This window comes from Peromyscus eremicus, chromosome 19, assembly GCF_949786415.1.
Source record: "Peromyscus eremicus chromosome 19, PerEre_H2_v1, whole genome shotgun sequence".
In the NCBI taxonomy this organism is placed as follows: domain Eukaryota; kingdom Metazoa; phylum Chordata; class Mammalia; order Rodentia; family Cricetidae; genus Peromyscus; species Peromyscus eremicus.
In genome coordinates, this window is record NC_081435.1 from 21564893 (window position 1) to 21582670 (window position 17778).

The 17778-nt window shown below is 54.7% G+C and overlaps 1 protein-coding gene across 8 annotated transcripts in view; it reads left to right on the top strand.

The window, feature by feature from the left end:
• The window catches only part of Bin1 (bridging integrator 1), a 62439-nt gene extending 46480 nt beyond the window's left edge, over nt 1-15959 (top strand). For 2 of the 8 annotated variants that reach the window (XM_059246199.1, XM_059246200.1), the window contains 9 exons: nt 2929-3076; nt 4335-4463; nt 7864-7971; nt 8377-8400; nt 9781-9888; nt 10788-10859; nt 11112-11222; nt 11447-11548; nt 15372-15959. In XM_059246199.1, the coding sequence (XP_059102182.1) occupies nt 2929-3076; nt 4335-4463; nt 7864-7971; nt 8377-8400; nt 9781-9888; nt 10788-10859; nt 11112-11222; nt 11447-11548; nt 15372-15479 (910 nt within the window). In that variant the 3' untranslated portion in view covers nt 15480-15959. The remainder of the gene's footprint in view (nt 1-2928; nt 3077-4334; nt 4464-7863; nt 7972-8376; nt 8401-9780; nt 9889-10787; nt 10860-11111; nt 11223-11446; nt 11549-15371) is intronic. The other 6 variants (XM_059246193.1, XM_059246194.1, XM_059246195.1 and 3 more) reach the window with 3 other exon arrangements.
• Nucleotides 15960-17778: the final 1819 nt, after the last annotated feature.

The window sequence follows — 17778 nt, forward strand, 5'->3', positions numbered from 1 at the left end:
TCAGGAAGCGGCTCCTGTATGTAGTCCTGTTCTGTGGAGGAAGGAATGTGGCTAGGGAGCCTGTAGACTCCGGGGCCTTTGTAGAGTAGAGGACAGGGTGGAGACAGGGCTTGGTTGTTGACTGAAGGCTGTGGTTCCTGGTGGACCAGCCTTCCTGCCTCCTGCTCAAGGTGAGGGCCAAGGATGGAGGCAGTGCCTTGGTGCTTTGTCCTTTGCTGACTTTCCCGGGCAGCTGCTAGGGGATCCTGTCCCCTGAGGAAGAGGGGAAGCAGCAGAGACAACCTGGAGTCTGGTATTGCATTCCTTTGCGTGTGTGTGTGTGTGTGTGTGTGTGTGTGTGTGTGTGTGTGTGTGTGAGAGAGAGAGAGAGAGAGAGAGAGGTGGGGGGGGCGAGAGGGAGGTGGGGGGTATTGATCTTGTATGTTTGTGTAAGTTTGAGTGAGTGCAGACTGCACACCATGTAGACCACACTGTAAGCATCAACCCACGTGCCTGCAAGGTCTCTGATTCTTGGATAACTGGTCCGCTGCCCAGAACTTCGGAGCATTTCAGCCAACAGTCTTATTCCTTTCTCTCCCCCCGAAAATAAAACATGCAGTTGACAGAGAGGAGTCTGCAGGTGTCCTGGGGAGCATGGGGGAGGGAAGGAGGGGGAAAGGAGGGTAGATATGAGTCTGTAGTCACTTTAGAAAGACCTTATCCAGTTGGAAAGATTGTGGGGCCCAGGCTGGGTGAGCAGGTTCTTGTCCACACTCACCACTAAGGTTGCCCATCTGTGTCCCACCCTGGCGTCCTGTAGCCTCCCAGGATCTGTCAGCAACTGCACTTGGCCAGGCAGGGACCCAGGACACACAGGAGGAGCATGGGGTGCAGATGGAGGGCGGGGGCAAGTCCTGGGAGGGGAGGCTAGGAGAGATGGAGGTGAAGGCAGCGGGCGTCAGGGGCAGGCTGAGGGTAGGGGGGACCTCCTGGGGGAGGGGCAGAGAGAGGAAAGTTGAGAACAGGCAGAGTTCAGGGGCAGGCTGAGGGCAGTGTAGGAAGGTCTAAAACAGGCTGAAGGGTCAGAGATGGGTTGCACGGGCCCGACTAAGGTCAGGTGGGGCAGGTAGAGGGCAGGCCATTTCTCAGAGGCCCCAGAGCAGAAACGAGGGAGAAGGTGGAAGAGGAAGGCCCAGTTCCCATGGCTCCTCCAAATGAAGCATCCACACCCCACCATCCCCGCAGAAAGAAAACTAAACTGTTCTCACGGCTGCGCAGAAAGAAGAACAGGTACCCCCGTTGAGTGCAGTGCCATGGGCCTCTGGGCCCGCCCTGACTGCGCATGCGCCTTGTGACCTGTGCCCTGCTGCGGGGCCCACTAACCCCTAACCTGCCCGTGTGTCCTGTTGCTTGGGGACATGTGTCAGGAGGGGATGGAGGGCCTGGGATACCAGGGAGGTAGGAGGTACAGGGCAGGGGGTTTGAGGGTTAGTGTAGTGCACATCCTAGAGTCCAGCCCCGGACTGCTGCTGGTCACCAGCACAGGTGGAAAAGGTACTGAGCAGGGACAAGGAGCCACACTGTTAAAGACATCCCTATATACACTGTATTCTACATTGTTTTTTTTTTTTTTTTTTTTGTTTTTTTAGTTTTTCGAGACAGAGTTTCTCTGTGTAATTTTGGTGCCTTTCCTGGATCTCGCTCTGTAGCCCAGGCTGGCCTCGAACTCACAGAGATCCACCTGCCTCTGCCTTCCGAGTGCTGGGCTTAAAGGCGTGCACCACCGCTGCCTGGCCTGTTGTGTATTCTTTAGGGAGGCAAGTGCACCCCCATAAAACAAGACCGCCTCAGACCAGGCCTCTGGGGTACCAGTCTAGTGTTCCTTCTGGAATGTCTAGATCTTCATGTGTCCGCACCATTAGCTGATTGTTTCAAGTGGCTCTTGAGCAGCGGAAATGTGTCCTTTGTGATCCTGGAAGCTGAGATGGTAATGCTAATTTATTTCAGTTAAGTAGACGTGTGGTGGCTGGTACCTGCTGCCGTTGGAAAACACCAGTGGATCCCCTGCCCCTGCATGTCCAGGAGCCCCACTGCCTATCCCTGGTCCTTCTTGTTCCCGAGTGGACCCTGCTGCTCACTTTGCCCTCTTTCAACTGCCACTTCTCTGCCGTGAAGCCACCAGTGTTGGTTCATGCCACCCTTGCCTGGGGACGTTTCTCCAGGGTGTGCACTAAGTTCAGGAAGCGTGGGAAGGCAAGTGTAGAGGTAGCGAGGGCCCCTGGGCTGTGGTCAAATCTGTGCAGATGGGAAGAGGCAGGTGGGAAGGTCGTGCCGAGGTCGGTGGAGCAGGTCAGGGGTAGGCGGAGAGGGCAGGCCACTGTCTGATGAGAGACTCACATTGCCTCTAGGATGTCTGGCTTGCTTGTGCTGTGGACATGGGGCATTTAGGCGTAGATGGGGAAGAGACTTGACCTCACTGGTGCACCCCTGATTCGAAGGCAAGCCCCCTATGAGCCACACAGGAGCGTACCCTGTTCCTTTCACTTCCAACCTCTACATGCGCTCATTTCCAGAAAGGGATTCACAGGGGTTCCACCGGACACAGATCAGCACACAGTTTCCTTTTACATGTGGATCCATGGGGCTCAACGTGCATGCATAGTTTTACACATAGGACCATGGGGCTCACATATGCATTCACAGTTTTGCACACAGGACCATGAGGCTCACTCATGCACACAACTCCACATGTGGATCTCAGGACTCACATATGTACACAGTTTTACATGAGGATCCATGGGCCTCACACATGCATACACATGTGGATCCACGGAGTTCACGAATACACACATGTAATTCCCCATGGACACCCACAGGGTGCTCACAAACTGCTCCGTGTCTTCTAGCACTTTGTCCTACGGATACCACTCTCTTTTTGTCCTTCTACAGTGACAATGTACCTGAGAAAGGGAACAAGAGCCCTTCACCTCCTCCAGATGGCTCCCCTGCTGCTACCCCTGAGATCAGAGTGAACCACGAACCAGAGCCGGCCAGTGGGGCCTCACCTGGGGCCACCATCCCCAAATCCCCATCTCAGGTAGGCATATCTCTTGTCTCCATGACCTGTCCGTTTTTTCCTTCTCTTCCTCTGCTTTTATCTCCTCCCCTTTCTCCATCATCCCCAGCCTGGGGCCAAACAGGGTGTGAGCCTGAGGCTCCGCTCCGTGGAGGACTGGTTCTGACCTCAGTCTGCATGGGCTCCATTGAACCTAGACTTTCTCAGTGGCTCTGGTCTACTTGACGATGGTATTTGTAAACATTCCCATCCATAGACGTGAGCACCTTCCCTGTCCCGTCTCCCTGACCTGTTTCCTTGACTCTTAACCTTTCTCCCTTCCTAGATAGTTGCTCTGACTGTCCAGCCCCTGAGTATCCAGTGTCTCTCCAGACTCAGGATGTGTTGCCCTTTCTCTGGCAGGGACTGAGAGAAGAACCCTATTAGATGGTCTCACAGGACCATCAAAGGAACAGAAAAAGAGTGGGCTCCGTGAGGCAAGGTGGGGGCGGGGCAGAGGGGACAGGTGTCTCCATCCTGTCCTGTTCCATCACGCCCTGCAGAGGTCCCGGGAGCTAGCAGCTGGGTGGGATTGAAAGGATTGAGTCCTCTTGCTCCTGTTCATGGGAAATTAGGACAGCGAGGTCCAAGAGTGGCTCTGAGAACCCACACCTGAACGGCGTACTGCTGTTGGTGATCCCAGGCCAGTGCTGGCCACACTTCTGTTCACTGGGTCTTTTTCACTGCCCTGGACAAATGGGTAGAAGGCAAGGTTAGGACAGTCCTTCACCTGGTCTGCATATGTGTGGTCCTTGTGGGGGCCTAGTTCGGGCTGGCTTCCGTACGGATAGCCTGAACCAGAGTTGGAGCTCCTTTTGGGTGGCCCCAGCCTAGGGAAGAGGAGGTAAGGTCTGTGGGAGGGCAGAGATGGGCAGGAGAGGGGGCTTTTAACTCAAGTTCCCTCCTGGTTAGGTAGGGCAGACCTAGTGGCCTATGGGAACGTGTCAGGGGTTGAGGCCCGCTGGCCCACCTGCTCTGCCTTTGTTTACCCCCTTTGCTTCTGTCCCCTCCCCCTTTCTCCTTTCTTTTTGCACAGTGGTTTTTGGACCTCCAGTCTTGGTCTCTTCCCTTGGGGTGGCCTGTCCTCCTGGTGTCTGTTTGGGGGAGCAATGACTTGTTTGTACTCCTCGGTGGCCTGGGAGTGTCTGACTAACGTAACCATGGCTTTGTCTCTGTCTCCCTGTGCCGTGCCCTGCCACGCCCGCCACGCTCCCCCCCCCCCCCCCTTGCTGGCCCACAGCTCCGGAAAGGCCCACCTGTCCCTCCGCCTCCCAAACACACCCCATCCAAGGAGATGAAGCAGGAGCAGATTCTCAGCCTTTTTGATGACGCATTTGTCCCCGAGATCAGCGTGACCACCCCCTCCCAGGTCAGCCGTGTCCACCGTGTCCACCGCGGCCCAGTCTTCTCCCCTTTCCTCACTCTTTCTCTCACAGCGTGCATGGCCTTCCATCCTCCACCCTGAACTCCAAGCTTCTCTCGAGGGTCAAGAATTTGGCTGGAGAGGTGGGCTGGAGCCTCCATCTTTGATCTGTGCATCTTCCCCTCTTCCATCATCATCCATCATCCATCCTACCCCTCCGAGCATGCACCATGGCTAGACAAAGGGACGTGGTAGTGACAGATCTTCCCTGTTTCTTGTGGCGGTGGTCAGCTTGGCAGTCACCTCACAGTGACTGATGCTACCATGGGGACATGGAGTGGTTGGGCAGCCATGGGACGTTCCCTGGTGCAGATGACATTTGCCTGGGAAGGATTCACAGACGTTGCTTAAGTTAGAGATATTAGATCCAGGCCGGAAGGGATAAGACCCAGACTCACTAAGTGGGGCAGGTGGCTGGCAATGGTAAGCATCAGGCAGAGCCCTGCTGCATACTGTAATGTCCAAGGTGCAGAGACTTACCTGTCAGGGCTGCTGTTTGTAAGTGTCATGAAATGCCCACCCTCAGATGGAGATAAAGAGAGAGGTGCCTTTTGTGGTGGAAAAACATCTTGTTAAGACTGGAGTAGGCTGACACACCGTCAGACCAGCCTGGGGTGACCAGCTCCCTGTTTCAAACTGGCCTTAAGTCTCCTAGCCTTCCATGCAAGGCTTCACTTTTGAGGAGGTGGCTAGTCTAGACCCTGGGGGACTTGGGCAGAGCCCTTCCCAGGTGTCTCTAGACTCTACCTTCCCCAGGATCGTTTGTATAACCCAGATAGCTGGAGAAGGCGGACAGGGTCTGAGGGTAGGAATGAGGAAGAGGCAACTTGGCATGGAGAACAGTGGCCACTGCAACGGGAACCTAGAGAGGGTGGGCCTTCAGCTCCCGTGGAAGGACTACGTGGTGGAGCCAAAGCCACTCTATGCATGAAAGTGGTACAGAGGCATGTAAGAATAGGCAGTGTGGGAACGGTGCTGAAAATCTCCAGGCTAGCTTGTTGTGGGGCCTACCCTTCCTGAGCATGCCTGTGCCTTGCTAGGCAGGTGACCGGCATACGTTTAAGATGAGAGATATGGGATATCATGGGAGCTAGCAGATGCTGAGTGGAGATAGCATGTGGTGATATATCGTGTACCCTAATAAAATTTACCTGAAGATCAGAGGACAGAACAAGCCACTAGATTAAATATAGAGGCCAGGCAGTGGTGGCACACACACCTTTAATCCTAGCTCTCGGGAAGCAGAGATCCATCTGGATCTCTGTGAGTTCAAAGCCACCCTGGACTACATGAAGTTGACTCAGTCTAGAAGAGAAACAGAACCAGACAATGGTGGCACACACCTTTAATCCCAGCACCTGAGATCTCATGCCTTTGCTTGGGAAGCACACACACCTTTAATCCCAGGAAGTAATATGGCAGGGTGGAGAAAGGTATATAAGGAGTGAGGAGACAGGAACTAAAGTCTTTCGGCTGAGAAAAGCTTTTCAGGCTTTTTTTTTTAGGAGTCCTAGAGGTAAGAGGTGGCTTGTTCCTTTGTCTTTCTGACCTTTCAGTATTTACGCCAATTTCTGGCTCCGGGTTCTTTATACAAAAAGGACCATTTAGCAATTCGTGTTACAATGGCGTATCTACTTACTTATACCGGTCTTGTTCGGTTTTCAAATGCACCCGGTTTAACTGCGGAGAGGCCTGATGTAGAGCTTACCATGGTCATGTGTCGGAGGGAGCCAGAGAATGGCCCACCAGACTCCATGTGTGCCTGTCCTCCCCTGTCATCGCATGCCTTGCTCGCTGCTGCTCATGTCCGTCTGCAGGGAGTCGGGGCTACCAGCCTGCCGGGGTGGAAGAGCAGTTTGGGGGGTATGGCATGAGTGGGGGGTGAGCTCATGTTGTCCATGGTGCTGGTGCTAACAGGCTGCTTGGTGTGATGTGGTGAGCAGTCTGCATCCATTCAGTGTCTTGGTCTTGTGTGGGAAAGAGTCGTTTGCCACAGGCAGGACGGAGAGAAGATGAGCAGCTCCCTGATGGTGCCCCCCCCTCCCGCCCCGACAGAAGGGTGGAAGGGGTGAGGTTGGTGGCTTTGTGACAGAGGTGCCTGCCTCATGCTGGGTGGGAGGCACCTCAAAGTCTTGGGACAAGGCTGGACTGGAAGGAAAGTCAGCTAAGGGTCACCCTGAGGCTACTCGTTCCGGGAAGCGGGTCCACTTGGCCTGGCCCAATTGAAAGGGATCCCGGAGTCTCACGCTGTGTGGGTTCTTAGTGTCCTCGGGACAATAGAGGCTCCTCTGAAGAGCCGCAGGCCACATCACAGTTTCTGGCTTCTCTTGATTGGGATGGACATAGGCCTGGGACACCCTCTCTGAGTTGGGCTCCCATGGAAAGCAGGTGGAGGTAAGAAGTCACTGGCCTGACTTTGCAGGACTGTAGCCCCTCTGCCATCCCCTGAGGGCTGGGAAGGGGGCACGCTGAGCCATATCCCTGCTCGGACTGGGGCGAAGTCTTCCATAGCTCTGAGGAGTAAGCCCACAAGCACAAAAAGATCGCAGCTCCTTTGAGGCAGCTAAGTCAGCGTGTCCCCCAGGAACTGGTGTTGCCCAGCACCCTCCCAGCCTTGGAAGCCTATCCTGGTCAGCTGCTACTGAATTGTTCAAGGGTCTCCCTCCAGGGTCTGGAGAGAGGCACCTCCCATGATGTGCTAGCCTGGGGTACATTGGAGCTTTATATTGTTTGTAGAGTACTAGCTGCATGTATACTGCTGGGCTGCAGCCAGGTCCCCCAAAAGGGAATCTGGAGGTATCTGTAGGTGTGGTCTATAGTGGTAATGCAGGTACCCCCAAGCTCCCTAACATTGGGGTCCCACAGTGAAGATGCCCTTGAGGCATGTATAGAGATGGATGGCAGGCTGGGGTGTCCCAGAGGGTGGCTTGGCTGGGTGCCAGTGTGAATTCTTTGACATGAGGGCCTCTTGGTTGGGAGACTGAGGTGGGCATGTCCAGCCCAGGCCACAGCCTTGTGCTGCTCTTGATACACAGGGGCAAAGTCCGGTGAGCTTGTGGGGGCAAAGGGCAGAGAGGAGGAGATGAGAGTGATCTGGTCTTGGCTGCTGGAAAAAGCTGGTCAGATGTTGGATGCCCTAGTGGGGGTCAGGTATCTTCACGGAGGTCGGAGCCTGTGCTAGTTTGTGTGGTTGTGGTTAGTACTTTTTCGTGTGTGTGTGTGTGTGTGTGTGTGTGTGTGTGTGTGTGTGTGTGCGTGTGGTGTGTGAATAGGTTTTCCTCTGTGTGCACAAGGCATAGGCTCAGTCTCTTACTAACGGCTTTCTCCCTCTGCTGCTGTCACCAAGTTTGAGGCCCCCGGGCCTTTCTCAGAGCAGGCCAGTCTACTAGACCTGGACTTCGACCCCCTTCCGCCAGTGGCAAGCCCTGTGAAGGCACCCACACCCTCTGGCCAGGTTGGTTGTGCCCACCAGTGCCCATGGCCCATCAGCCTCAGGACCAGGCCTTGTGCTTGTGTGAGCCATAGACTCAAGTCTTTGGGGGTGAGGGGACAGGTCACTTGGCCTTTTGCCCAGTGTCCTAGCCCCTGGTCCTCTTACCTCCTTTGGATGTAGGGCAGAGTAGATGTGGGCTACCTGGGCTACTCCCACTCAGGACACGTCCCACAACCTCTGGTCACTCCAGCACCTTACCCCTTCATTAGCCACTCTGTGGGCCTCCCTGAGCTGAGATCCGAAGCCTTCAGAGACCAACTTGAAGCCTGCTGGGTTGGGGTGCGGGTGGGGTCCCTGGGTCTGCTTGCTTCTCTGTCTCTAACCTCTGTACTGACTGTGTGCTTTTCCCATTACTGCTGCCCTCAGCCTATCCCGTGGGACCTCTGGGAGGTAAGCTGCACATTTGCTCCGCACCACACCCCTGGGGGCTGTTTCTTCATGTGCGAAGGGCCACTCACCCCTCCACCCATCTGCATACGGCACACTCGCTTATCCATGCTCATATGCACAGGGGGCCACTAAGACTCCATCCCTTCATCAGGACCACAGGAATGGGCTCCTTGGTAACTCAAGACTGGGTCTTACATTGGTTAGATTTCAGGTCTTGCTGGTGTTTACCTTGACAAGTAGCCAGTAGGTCATCTAGAATAGTCAAGGAGTCCTGATTACAAGGCAGTATTAGACAGCTATTTTTCTGGGGACCCACCGCTGGGAGTCCTGGGCATGGGGATTTAGAGACTCCGAGAGACTTAGAGACTCACACTTGGAATGTGCCTAGCAACTGGTTATAATAAAACCTGGGTTCCAGGACACAGTCTGGCAAGGGCCAGTCAGTGTGGCAGGTGCTGTTGGGCCACACAGTAGCCAGGACTCTGGGGGCTCAAAAGTTTCTATAAAAGAGTTTCATTCTGTTACGTGCTAGCTGAGTTTGATTCTTAATACTCAGTTAAAAATCCCAGGCATTGGGCTGGAGAGATGGCTCAGTGGTTAAGAGCACTTACTGCTCTTGCTAGTCCTAGGACCCACCGTAGGTGGGATACAACTGTCAATAATTTTAGTCCCAGGGGATCTGATGCCTTCTAGGCTCTGCAGGCCCCTGCACACATGTGGTACATAGACAGTTATATGGGCACACACACATACATGTAAATAAAAATAATAAATAAATCTTTTAAAAAGATGTCAGGTGTGGAGGTACAAGCTTGTAACCCCAGCACTGGAAGAGGTAGAGATGGGTGTATCACTGGATACTGCTGCCCAGCCAGCCTAGCTGAAATGGTGAGCGCCAGGTTCAGGGAGAGACCCTGTCTCAAAAAAAGCCAAGTATATAGTGACTGAAGAGACATAAGAGATGAACTTCTGGCCTCCACACACAAGATCATATATGCCACATATGTGCACACATACACAGAAACACACACACACACACACACACACACACACACACACACACACACTCTCTCAAGGCTTTCTGGAATTGCCAGAGAAATAAGGCTGGAGTGGGCTGGCAGGGCCATTCTGACCATTTTAGTAGATGTTGTGCTGTGTGGTGGTGTCACACTTGCCTGACCCCTTGATAGCGACGGGACCAGAGCAATGGGAGGCAGTTGTCCCCACAAAACTGACCAGGCTGTTACCCTGGGCCACATCCCTTGTTAATGCTGGCCACTCAAGACCACCCTCTCTTGTCTCCCGCCCTTGTCCAATATGCCCCCTCCCCCCACTCCCTGGCCTTCTCTTCCCTCCCCCATCTTGGTGGCTTGTCACTAGTCCACAGAGACTCAAGCTGGCATCCTGCCTTCCGGGGAGCCCAGTTCTGCTGAGGGCACCTTTGCTGTGTCCTGGCCCAGCCAGACGGCCGAGCCAGGGCCTGCCCAAGTAAGTGCCCCCTTGTTCCCATCTGGCTTCTTCCCATCTCTGGGGTGTAGCGTGGACAAAGAGCCAGAGGACAAGACTTGGAGGCCCCGGGATGGTGTCGCTAGGTGGTGGTGCCCAAGGTGGGTGATCAGGGCTCATGTCACATCTACCCTCCCCTACTCTCTTACCTCAGAGCAGCCCTTCAGAGTGGGAAGAGAGGGACGTTTCAGAGGAACTAACAGCTTATTCCAGGCGTTCCCTGGAATTTTTTTTGGCTTGTCTTCATCATAACCTTATCAACCAGATACTTTCTTCTTTGTTATATTAGAGGAAGTGGAGGGCAGAAAGGTTGATTAACTATGTTCCAGTGGTCAAAAGTGGCTGAGTCTGAGTGTTGGTAGAGGTTACCCCATGGTGGAGCCTTGGCCATGGTCTGCGGTAATGCCCTGGCTCTGATGCTGTCTGTACCCACGGAGAAGGCAGCATCCAGGGCTGGAAAAGGGCTGCCTGGTGTTCTGAGCACGCTTGGTGGGTCCAGGCCATCCAGCAGGCTCCAGCTAACCTGTGAGGGGCCAGCGTGGCTGGCAGAGTGGGCAGGAGGAAGCTGGGTGTTTAGAGGGAAGGGCCTGTGAGGCAGAGGTGGGGGCAGCATTCATGGTAGTATGCCTGCCATTCACTGAGGTGTAGACCGTTCTCTACACGCTTGTCACCTCTGTGTCAGCCAGCATTTTCTTTACAGTCGCCTCCTGTGCAGAGATCAGCCTGTCCTGCAGGGCCCTGCTGGGTTGTGTGAGACGCGTTTCTAGGCCAGCCAGGCCATTACTGGTGGCCCTCGCGCTTGCACGATGCCTTCCCACGGTGTGCCCTGGATATGGCATCCTGCTCTGCGTCTGATCCCTTGCTGACATTTTATGTTGCAGCCAGCAGAGGCCTCCGAGGTGGTGGGTGGAGCCCAGGAGCCAGGGGAGACAGCGGCCAGTGAAGCAGCCTCAGTAAGACGGCAGGGACCATGCCCTGTTTTTTCTTCCCCGTTGTCTGTCTGTCCAGTGCTGTTGTCTGTCTTCTGCCTCTCTGCAGCTTCCCTGTGTTCCTCACCCATGCCGGTGCAGGCCACAGTTCCCTGGAAGAGCACAGGGCAGAGTAGTTTGGCACCGGACATGAACACGTCCCCTTCCCTCCCGTGGCCCCGGCTTTCCCCACCCTGCCATGGGTGCTGCTGACTCATCACCATCCCCTGTCCGCAGAGCTCACTTCCGGCTGTGGTGGTGGAGACCTTTTCAGCAACTGTGAATGGTGCCGTGGAGGGCAGCAGTGGGGCTGGGCGCTTGGACCTGCCCCCGGGCTTCATGTTCAAGGTGAGCTTCGGCTAGCTAACCCGGTATCCTTTGTCCCAGGTACCTCGGGGGTCACCCTCATTTCCAGGCTAAGACACTTAGCCCAGGAGCCCCCGTGGCTCCCTCGTAAGGTAGTCTCTGAGTCTCCTTCGTGCTGTAGCTGGCGGACAGAGTAGCGCAAAGAAAAGCCTCCATCTTTGTGGGCTGGGTGGGGCACGCAGCCCCCTGACATGCTTCCCCAACAGGTGCAAGCCCAGCACGATTACACGGCCACTGACACTGACGAGCTGCAACTCAAAGCTGGCGACGTGGTGCTGGTGATCCCTTTCCAGAACCCGGAGGAGCAGGTGAGCCTGGCCTGGTGTGGGAATGTGGGAATTCCGGGGCTGCTGCTGCTGCAGTGTTGGCTATGGCCCGTAGGGGGCAGCAGAGGCCCACTGTAGCCGGGCACGGCTAGGCTGCCCTTACTTGCGGCTCCCTTTTCTTTCCTCTTTTTTCTGTTGCTCTCCCTGGCCCCCGGCTGTCTTTCCCTCCCGTTGGTCCCCTCTGTGTCTGTGCCTCTCTTTTTAGCCTGTTGTACTGCACTTCCTTTCTTGCAGCTGCCCTGCCCACTTTCAACATCTGAATTTCTTTCTTGTCTTTGCCATGCCCTTGGCCACGAGGCTTGCCTTCCTTCTGCAGGGTTGTTCCTGCCTGCAGTGGCAGAAGCCTCGGCTCGCATCAGCCTTCTGGGCTGGCTCTACTCTGTGTTCTTAGCTGGTCTTCTAGACCTTTCTCACTGCTGCGACTTCCTTATGCTAGTCAACTTTATAGCAGCACCCTGTTGGACCTGGGCTAGTGAGTGCTATGTCCCTTCTCACTTGTAGCTGACTCCTCTGCCCCAGTGCCACTGCTGGTATAATGAGCCTTCGCGGGGTGCTGGTGGCACCCAGGCAGATACTGGAGCACCTTGGCTGGCTCTTGCCCTAAGTAGGTGTGGGCTGAGCTGCAAGGAGCGCCCATGCTTGAATCTGCTGCAGCAGCTTGTGTGTGTGTGTGTGTGTGTGTGTGTGTGTGTGTGTGTGTGTGTAGGGGCGGGGGCGTGTAGAAGAAGACAATCTTACTTGTTCCCAGGAGTCATCTTATATCTTTGAGATAGGGTCAGCCCATCTCTCCTTCAGTGCTGGGGTTTCAATATATGCCCCTTTCTTCTGGCTTTTTATGTGGATTCTGGGGTCTGAACTCAGATCCTTATGCTCGAGTAGCAAGGACTTTACGAACTGAACTATTTATTTCTCTAGCCCCACCTGCAGGTGCTTCTAAAGCCAGAAGTATCTACTGGCCACTTCGGGGTGTATGTGTCTTTTTTAGCTGGGTGGGACTTTGAGAAGAGTAACCCTGGCCACCAGCCAGCAGGGAGGTTGTGTATGGGTGTTGGAGGAGTGGAGATAGGTTATATACAGAGTCAATAAAATGCAGAGAGCTAGAGCAATGCAGATAATGATAGAATAAAATGGCAAAGACCCAGGAAGTTGCCAGGCATGGCTCAGTTTTGGGACAGTCACTGTAACTTCAGCATTGAGGACCAGCAGAGAAAACCCCCGTGCAGGTTAGTGTTGAAGGAAAAAGCAAGTTGGAATGGAAGGGCTTCACAGAATGCATTTGGGACCTTCTAGTAGGTGTTTGACCTCCAGCCCATGGGCCACATGTGCCCTGGGACAGCTAGGAATGCAACCCAACATAAAATGGTAAACCTATTAAAACATTTTGTTTTGCTTTGAGACAAGGTCTCAGGTCTCTTGGACTGGCCTGGAAGGGTCTTGACGTTCTGATCTTCCTGCCTTTGCCTCCAGAGTTCTGGGATTGCTGACAGGCACCACCAGGCCTTGTTCACATGGTGTCAGGGATGGAAGCTGGTGAATGCCAGGCAGGCACCCTGCCAACTCAACCATATCCCAATCCCTAATAGGATGGGATTGTTTTTGTTCCTTTAGTTTTTCAACTGAATAGTTCTCAAGCATGAACTTTGTAGGTGACAGCAGCTGTCACAGCGTCTAAAGTTGGGCACATCTGCTAGAGGCTTTAAATTTTTGTTACATTTTATTTATTTGTGTGTGTGTGCGCGTGCACGCATGTGGCATGGTCCATGAGTGGAGGTCAGAGAACAATTTACAGGAATCTTTCTTTTTCCTCTCCTTCCACCAGGTAGGATTCAGGGACCCAACTCAGGTTTTTGGGCTTGGCAGCAAGCACCTTTATCCACGGAGCCATCTCACTCCCCTCCTGTTCCTTTTTCAGTGCTGGGTATTGTATTGAATCAAGGGCCACGTGCATGCCCTACCACCGCACTGTACCCCCAGCCCCCTCTTTCAGTTTTTAATCTTGGGTCAGGATCTCACTAAATTGTTCCAAGATGACCTTGAATTCACTCTCTAGTCCAGGCTGGCCTTGAACTTGTAATCCTACTTTCTCAGCCCCCCCCCCACCTCCAGAAGGTCTGATTAGAAACTTTTAACTGCTATCACTTCCAGAACTTTCTGGCTGTTTATAGATGTCTGGGGACTTGGGAGGACAGTTGGGGTCCTCTTGGAAGTTGTTAGGGTTTGGGAAACCCAGTTCCAGAGAGACACACAGGAGTCAGAAGACTCTCCAGGTTTCTTGGAGTTGATAAAGCAGTGGAATTGGAATGGAATTTCAGCTGGAAGGAGGAAGAGAAAAAGAAGATGAGAAGAGAGGAGGGGAGAAGAGAGGAGGGGAGGGGAGGGGAGGGGAGAGGAGATAAGGGAGGGGAGGGGAGAGGAGAGAAAGGGAAGGGAGAGGAAGTGAGGGGAGGGAGGATGTGTCCCAGATCATCAGCCATCACAACTAGACTGAGATACTCTGTCAGCTTGTACTTCTGGCTGAGGCGGGTGTTTTGAGTCCCGAGGACTGAATAAGGACTGTGTGGATGAACAGTGGTGTAGTTAGTGTGTGAGAACTATCATTTGTCATGGCCTACAGCTCTTCTTCCTTTAGGTCCCCTTCCCAGAACAGGTGAGAGACTTGGCTATGAGAGGAGACAGGCGGCAACTGGGTGTGGCCTGCCCTGGCCCTTGGCTGTGGGTGTGGCCTGTCCTGGCCCTTGACTGTGGGTGTGGCCTGTCCTGGCCCTTGGCTGTGGGTGTGGCCTGTCCTGGCCCTTGGCTGTGGGTGTGGCCTGCCCTGGCCCTTGACTGTGGGTGTGGCCTGCCCTGGTCCTTGTCTGTGGGTGTGGCCTGCCCTGGCCCTTGGCTGTGGGTGTGGCCTGCCCTGGCCCTTGGCTGTGGGTGTGGCCTGCCCTGGCCCTTGGCTGTGGGTGTGGCCTGCCCTGGCCCTTGGCTGTGGGTGTGGCCTGTCCTGGCCCTTGGCTGTGGGTGTGGCCTGTCCTGGCCCTTGACTGTGGGTGTGGCCTGCCCTGGCCCTTGGCTGTGGGTGTGGCCTGCCCTGGCCCTTGGCTGTGGGTGTGGCCTGTCCTGGCCCTTGACTGTGGGTGTGGCCTGTCCTGGCCCTTGGCTGTGGGTGTGGCCTGTCCTGGCCCTTGGCTGTGGGTGTGGCCTGCCCTGGCCCTTGGCTGTGGGTGTGGCCTGCCCTGGCCCTTGGCTGTGGGTGTGGCCTGTTCAGGTCCTTGGCTGTGGGTGTGGCCTGTCCTGGCCCTTGGCTGTGGGTGTGGCCTGTTCAGGTCCTTGGCTGTGGGTGTGGCCTGTTCAGGTCCTTGACTGTGGGTGTGGCCTGCCCTGGCCCTTGGCTGTGGGTGTGGCCTGTCCTGGCCCTTGTCTGTGGGTGTGGCCTGTCCTGGCCCTTGTCTGTGGGTGTGGCCTGTCCTGGCCCTTGTCTGTGGGTGTGGCCTGTCCTGGCCCTTGGCTGTGGGTGTGGCCTGTTCAGGTCCTTGGCTGTGGGTGTGGCCTGTCCTGGCCCTTGGCTGTGGGTGTGGCCTGCCCTGGCCCTTGGCTGTATCTAAAGGGTCTGGCTTATAGGAGGGATGCATTTGCAGGCAGATGGTTGTGGGCTGGTACGGAGGACATAGTTGAGGCTTACACCAGTGCAGTGCCCAGGCACAGAGGATTCAGAATAGCAGGCAGGCAGGCTGGCTCCTCTCCGGTCTGCTTGGGTCTTAGTGTACTGAGGGTGTTGTGAGTAAGCCCGTGTGTGTGACCCGTGCTCTGTTGGCCGCAGGATGAAGGCTGGCTCATGGGAGTGAAGGAGAGCGACTGGAATGATCACAAAGAGCTGGAGAAATGCCGGGGCGTCTTCCCGGAGAATTTCACGGAGCGGGTGCAGTGACGGCGGCGGCGCCCCTGCAGCCTTCTGGTGTGTGAACACCTTTTCCCAAGAGATGTGTGCTTTCCTTTTCTTTGTTTTTTCTTCCTCTCTCTTCTGTTTGTTTTTGTTTTGAAACCCTTGAAAAGTGTCGGGAAATTGGGGAGTGGAGACCTAAGCCAAGAGATGTTCCCCCAAAGACGAGGTGGTTTTCCAAAGAGCCGTCCGGCCCAGTTCAGTGGACTTCTCCAGTGTTCCCGAAGCTGCTGTGTTCTCCTAGTTAGTTCCCGGTGCCCGCATGTTCAGGGCGGCCCGGGGGCACCTGCCTGACGCTTGGCCGCGCCCCCGGGCAGGGCTTGGGTCCTCTTCTGGCAGCTGCCGTGGGTGGGGCCTGCACACTGGCCCAGCCTGGTCCCGCTCTGCAGACCACCCGTGTGCTGTTTGAAAATAAGCCCTAGTGTTCAAAATGCAGCAAAACAACAAACAAAACCTGACAAAACCATCCAGGAACAGTGCACGTGTCTTCCTTCGCCTCTGTGGTTTGAGTGGGACCCAGGCCAAGTGAGGCCTTTATGGTTGCCGGTGTCCACGAGGTACAGGGGGTGGGACACTCTGCATGGATGCCACCTCCGCTAGGCTCAGGGCACATGCTCCGTGGAGTTTCCACTGGTGGTGGGTTAGAGGTCAAGTGACAGACACGACACACCCTGGAGACTGTTCTAGGTGACCTTATTTAATACACCTCGGCATTTAGGGGGTGGACGGATGGATGCCAGGACTGCACACAGTGGATGAGCGCACCGAGGCCTAAGGAGACCCGAGTGATGGCCTGTGATGGGACCTCAGACCCTGTGGAGAGCCAGGGAAGGGCCAGGGTAGGAGGTGAACCAGCTCCGTGGTTTTCCCCCTCAGCCGCTCCCCATGGTCTCTCTGGAGGAAACAGCTCTGGAAACATGTTTGCCTTACAAACAAGCTGGGGAAGTTCAGTGTCTGGGACTGCAGAAACAGCCTGGCCTCCAGAGAAGGTCCGCTAGGTTTCAGAATGAAGTCCCTGTGCCTTGCTATGGGTGACTGGGCCGCTTTGCTGTGGGCTCCACCTTGAGCCAGCTACAAAGTAACACTGTGGGCAGGGGTGCCCACCCTGCAGTCTGTGGGCTGCTAACACCCCAGGATAGCTATGAATGTGACCTGACGAAAATATTAGAAACTTACTTAAAATTATAAGATTTTTTTTTTCGGTAAACTTTTTTGGTAATTCAATTCATGGTTCTTGGGTGTGAACTTGGTAGAAGATATCTTTCTTGCCCCGGGGTCAGAAGGTTGGACACACCTGTAGAACACACTCATTTCTAGTCACCTGCCTAGGAAGCTGTAGCTTTCCCTCCGTCCTTTCCCTTAGGGACCTTGGGTTTGGAGCCCAGACCTGAGCCTGAGATACAGGTGCCCATTGCTGTTACGGGGGGTATGCAGCCAGGGTCTTTGGTGTGGAAGAGTTTGAAATGTTTTCACTGAAAACATTATCAACTAGAAAGTATTTGTATTAGGTTTCACTATATTTCGAGATTCAAAGATATGTCTTGAGGGCTTCTTGTCCATGCCCACCCCCAAAACCCCTCCCAACCCCCCCCCCCTCTCTTTTTGGGCAAGATCTATTTATATAACCCAGGATGACTGTGATCCTTCTGCCTCAGCCTTCTGGTTCTGGAACTATAGGCCTGTCCCACTCTACCTGGTGGTGGCCGTGTACCTAGGAGCTCGGTGTCACTAGGTTCCTGTCAGAGGGAGTCAGCGCCAGGCAGCCTGCATTAGTGACTTGTCCCATATCTGCAACAAAACACCTGATAAAATAACTTGAGGAAGGGTGCATCCTAGCACACATTCCAGGGGCTACAGTCTGTCATGGCGGGACAGGCATGGTGGCAGGAGCCGGAAGTGTCTGGTCACATTACAGCCACAGTCAGGATGCCAAGCAAGAGGGATGCTGGTGCTCCACTTGGGTTCTCTGTTCAGTCTGGGACCTCAGCTCGTGGAAGGGTGTCACCACACAGAGGGTGAGTCTTCCTGCTCAGTTAACCTGGTCTAGAGAAGTGGGTCAAAGACCTTAGCTGAAAACCTGGGATGCTGCTGGGCAGGGGTGGCACACACCTTTGATCCCAGCACTCGGGAAGCAGATCTCTGTGAGTTTGAGACCAGCCTGCTCTACAGAGCAAGTTCCAGAGTGGCCAAGGCAGTTGCACAGAGAAACCCTGTCTCGAAAACCTAAAAGCAACAACAACAAAAAACCTGGGATGCTGAGAAGTATTTTGAGATACCTTGGCAGCAA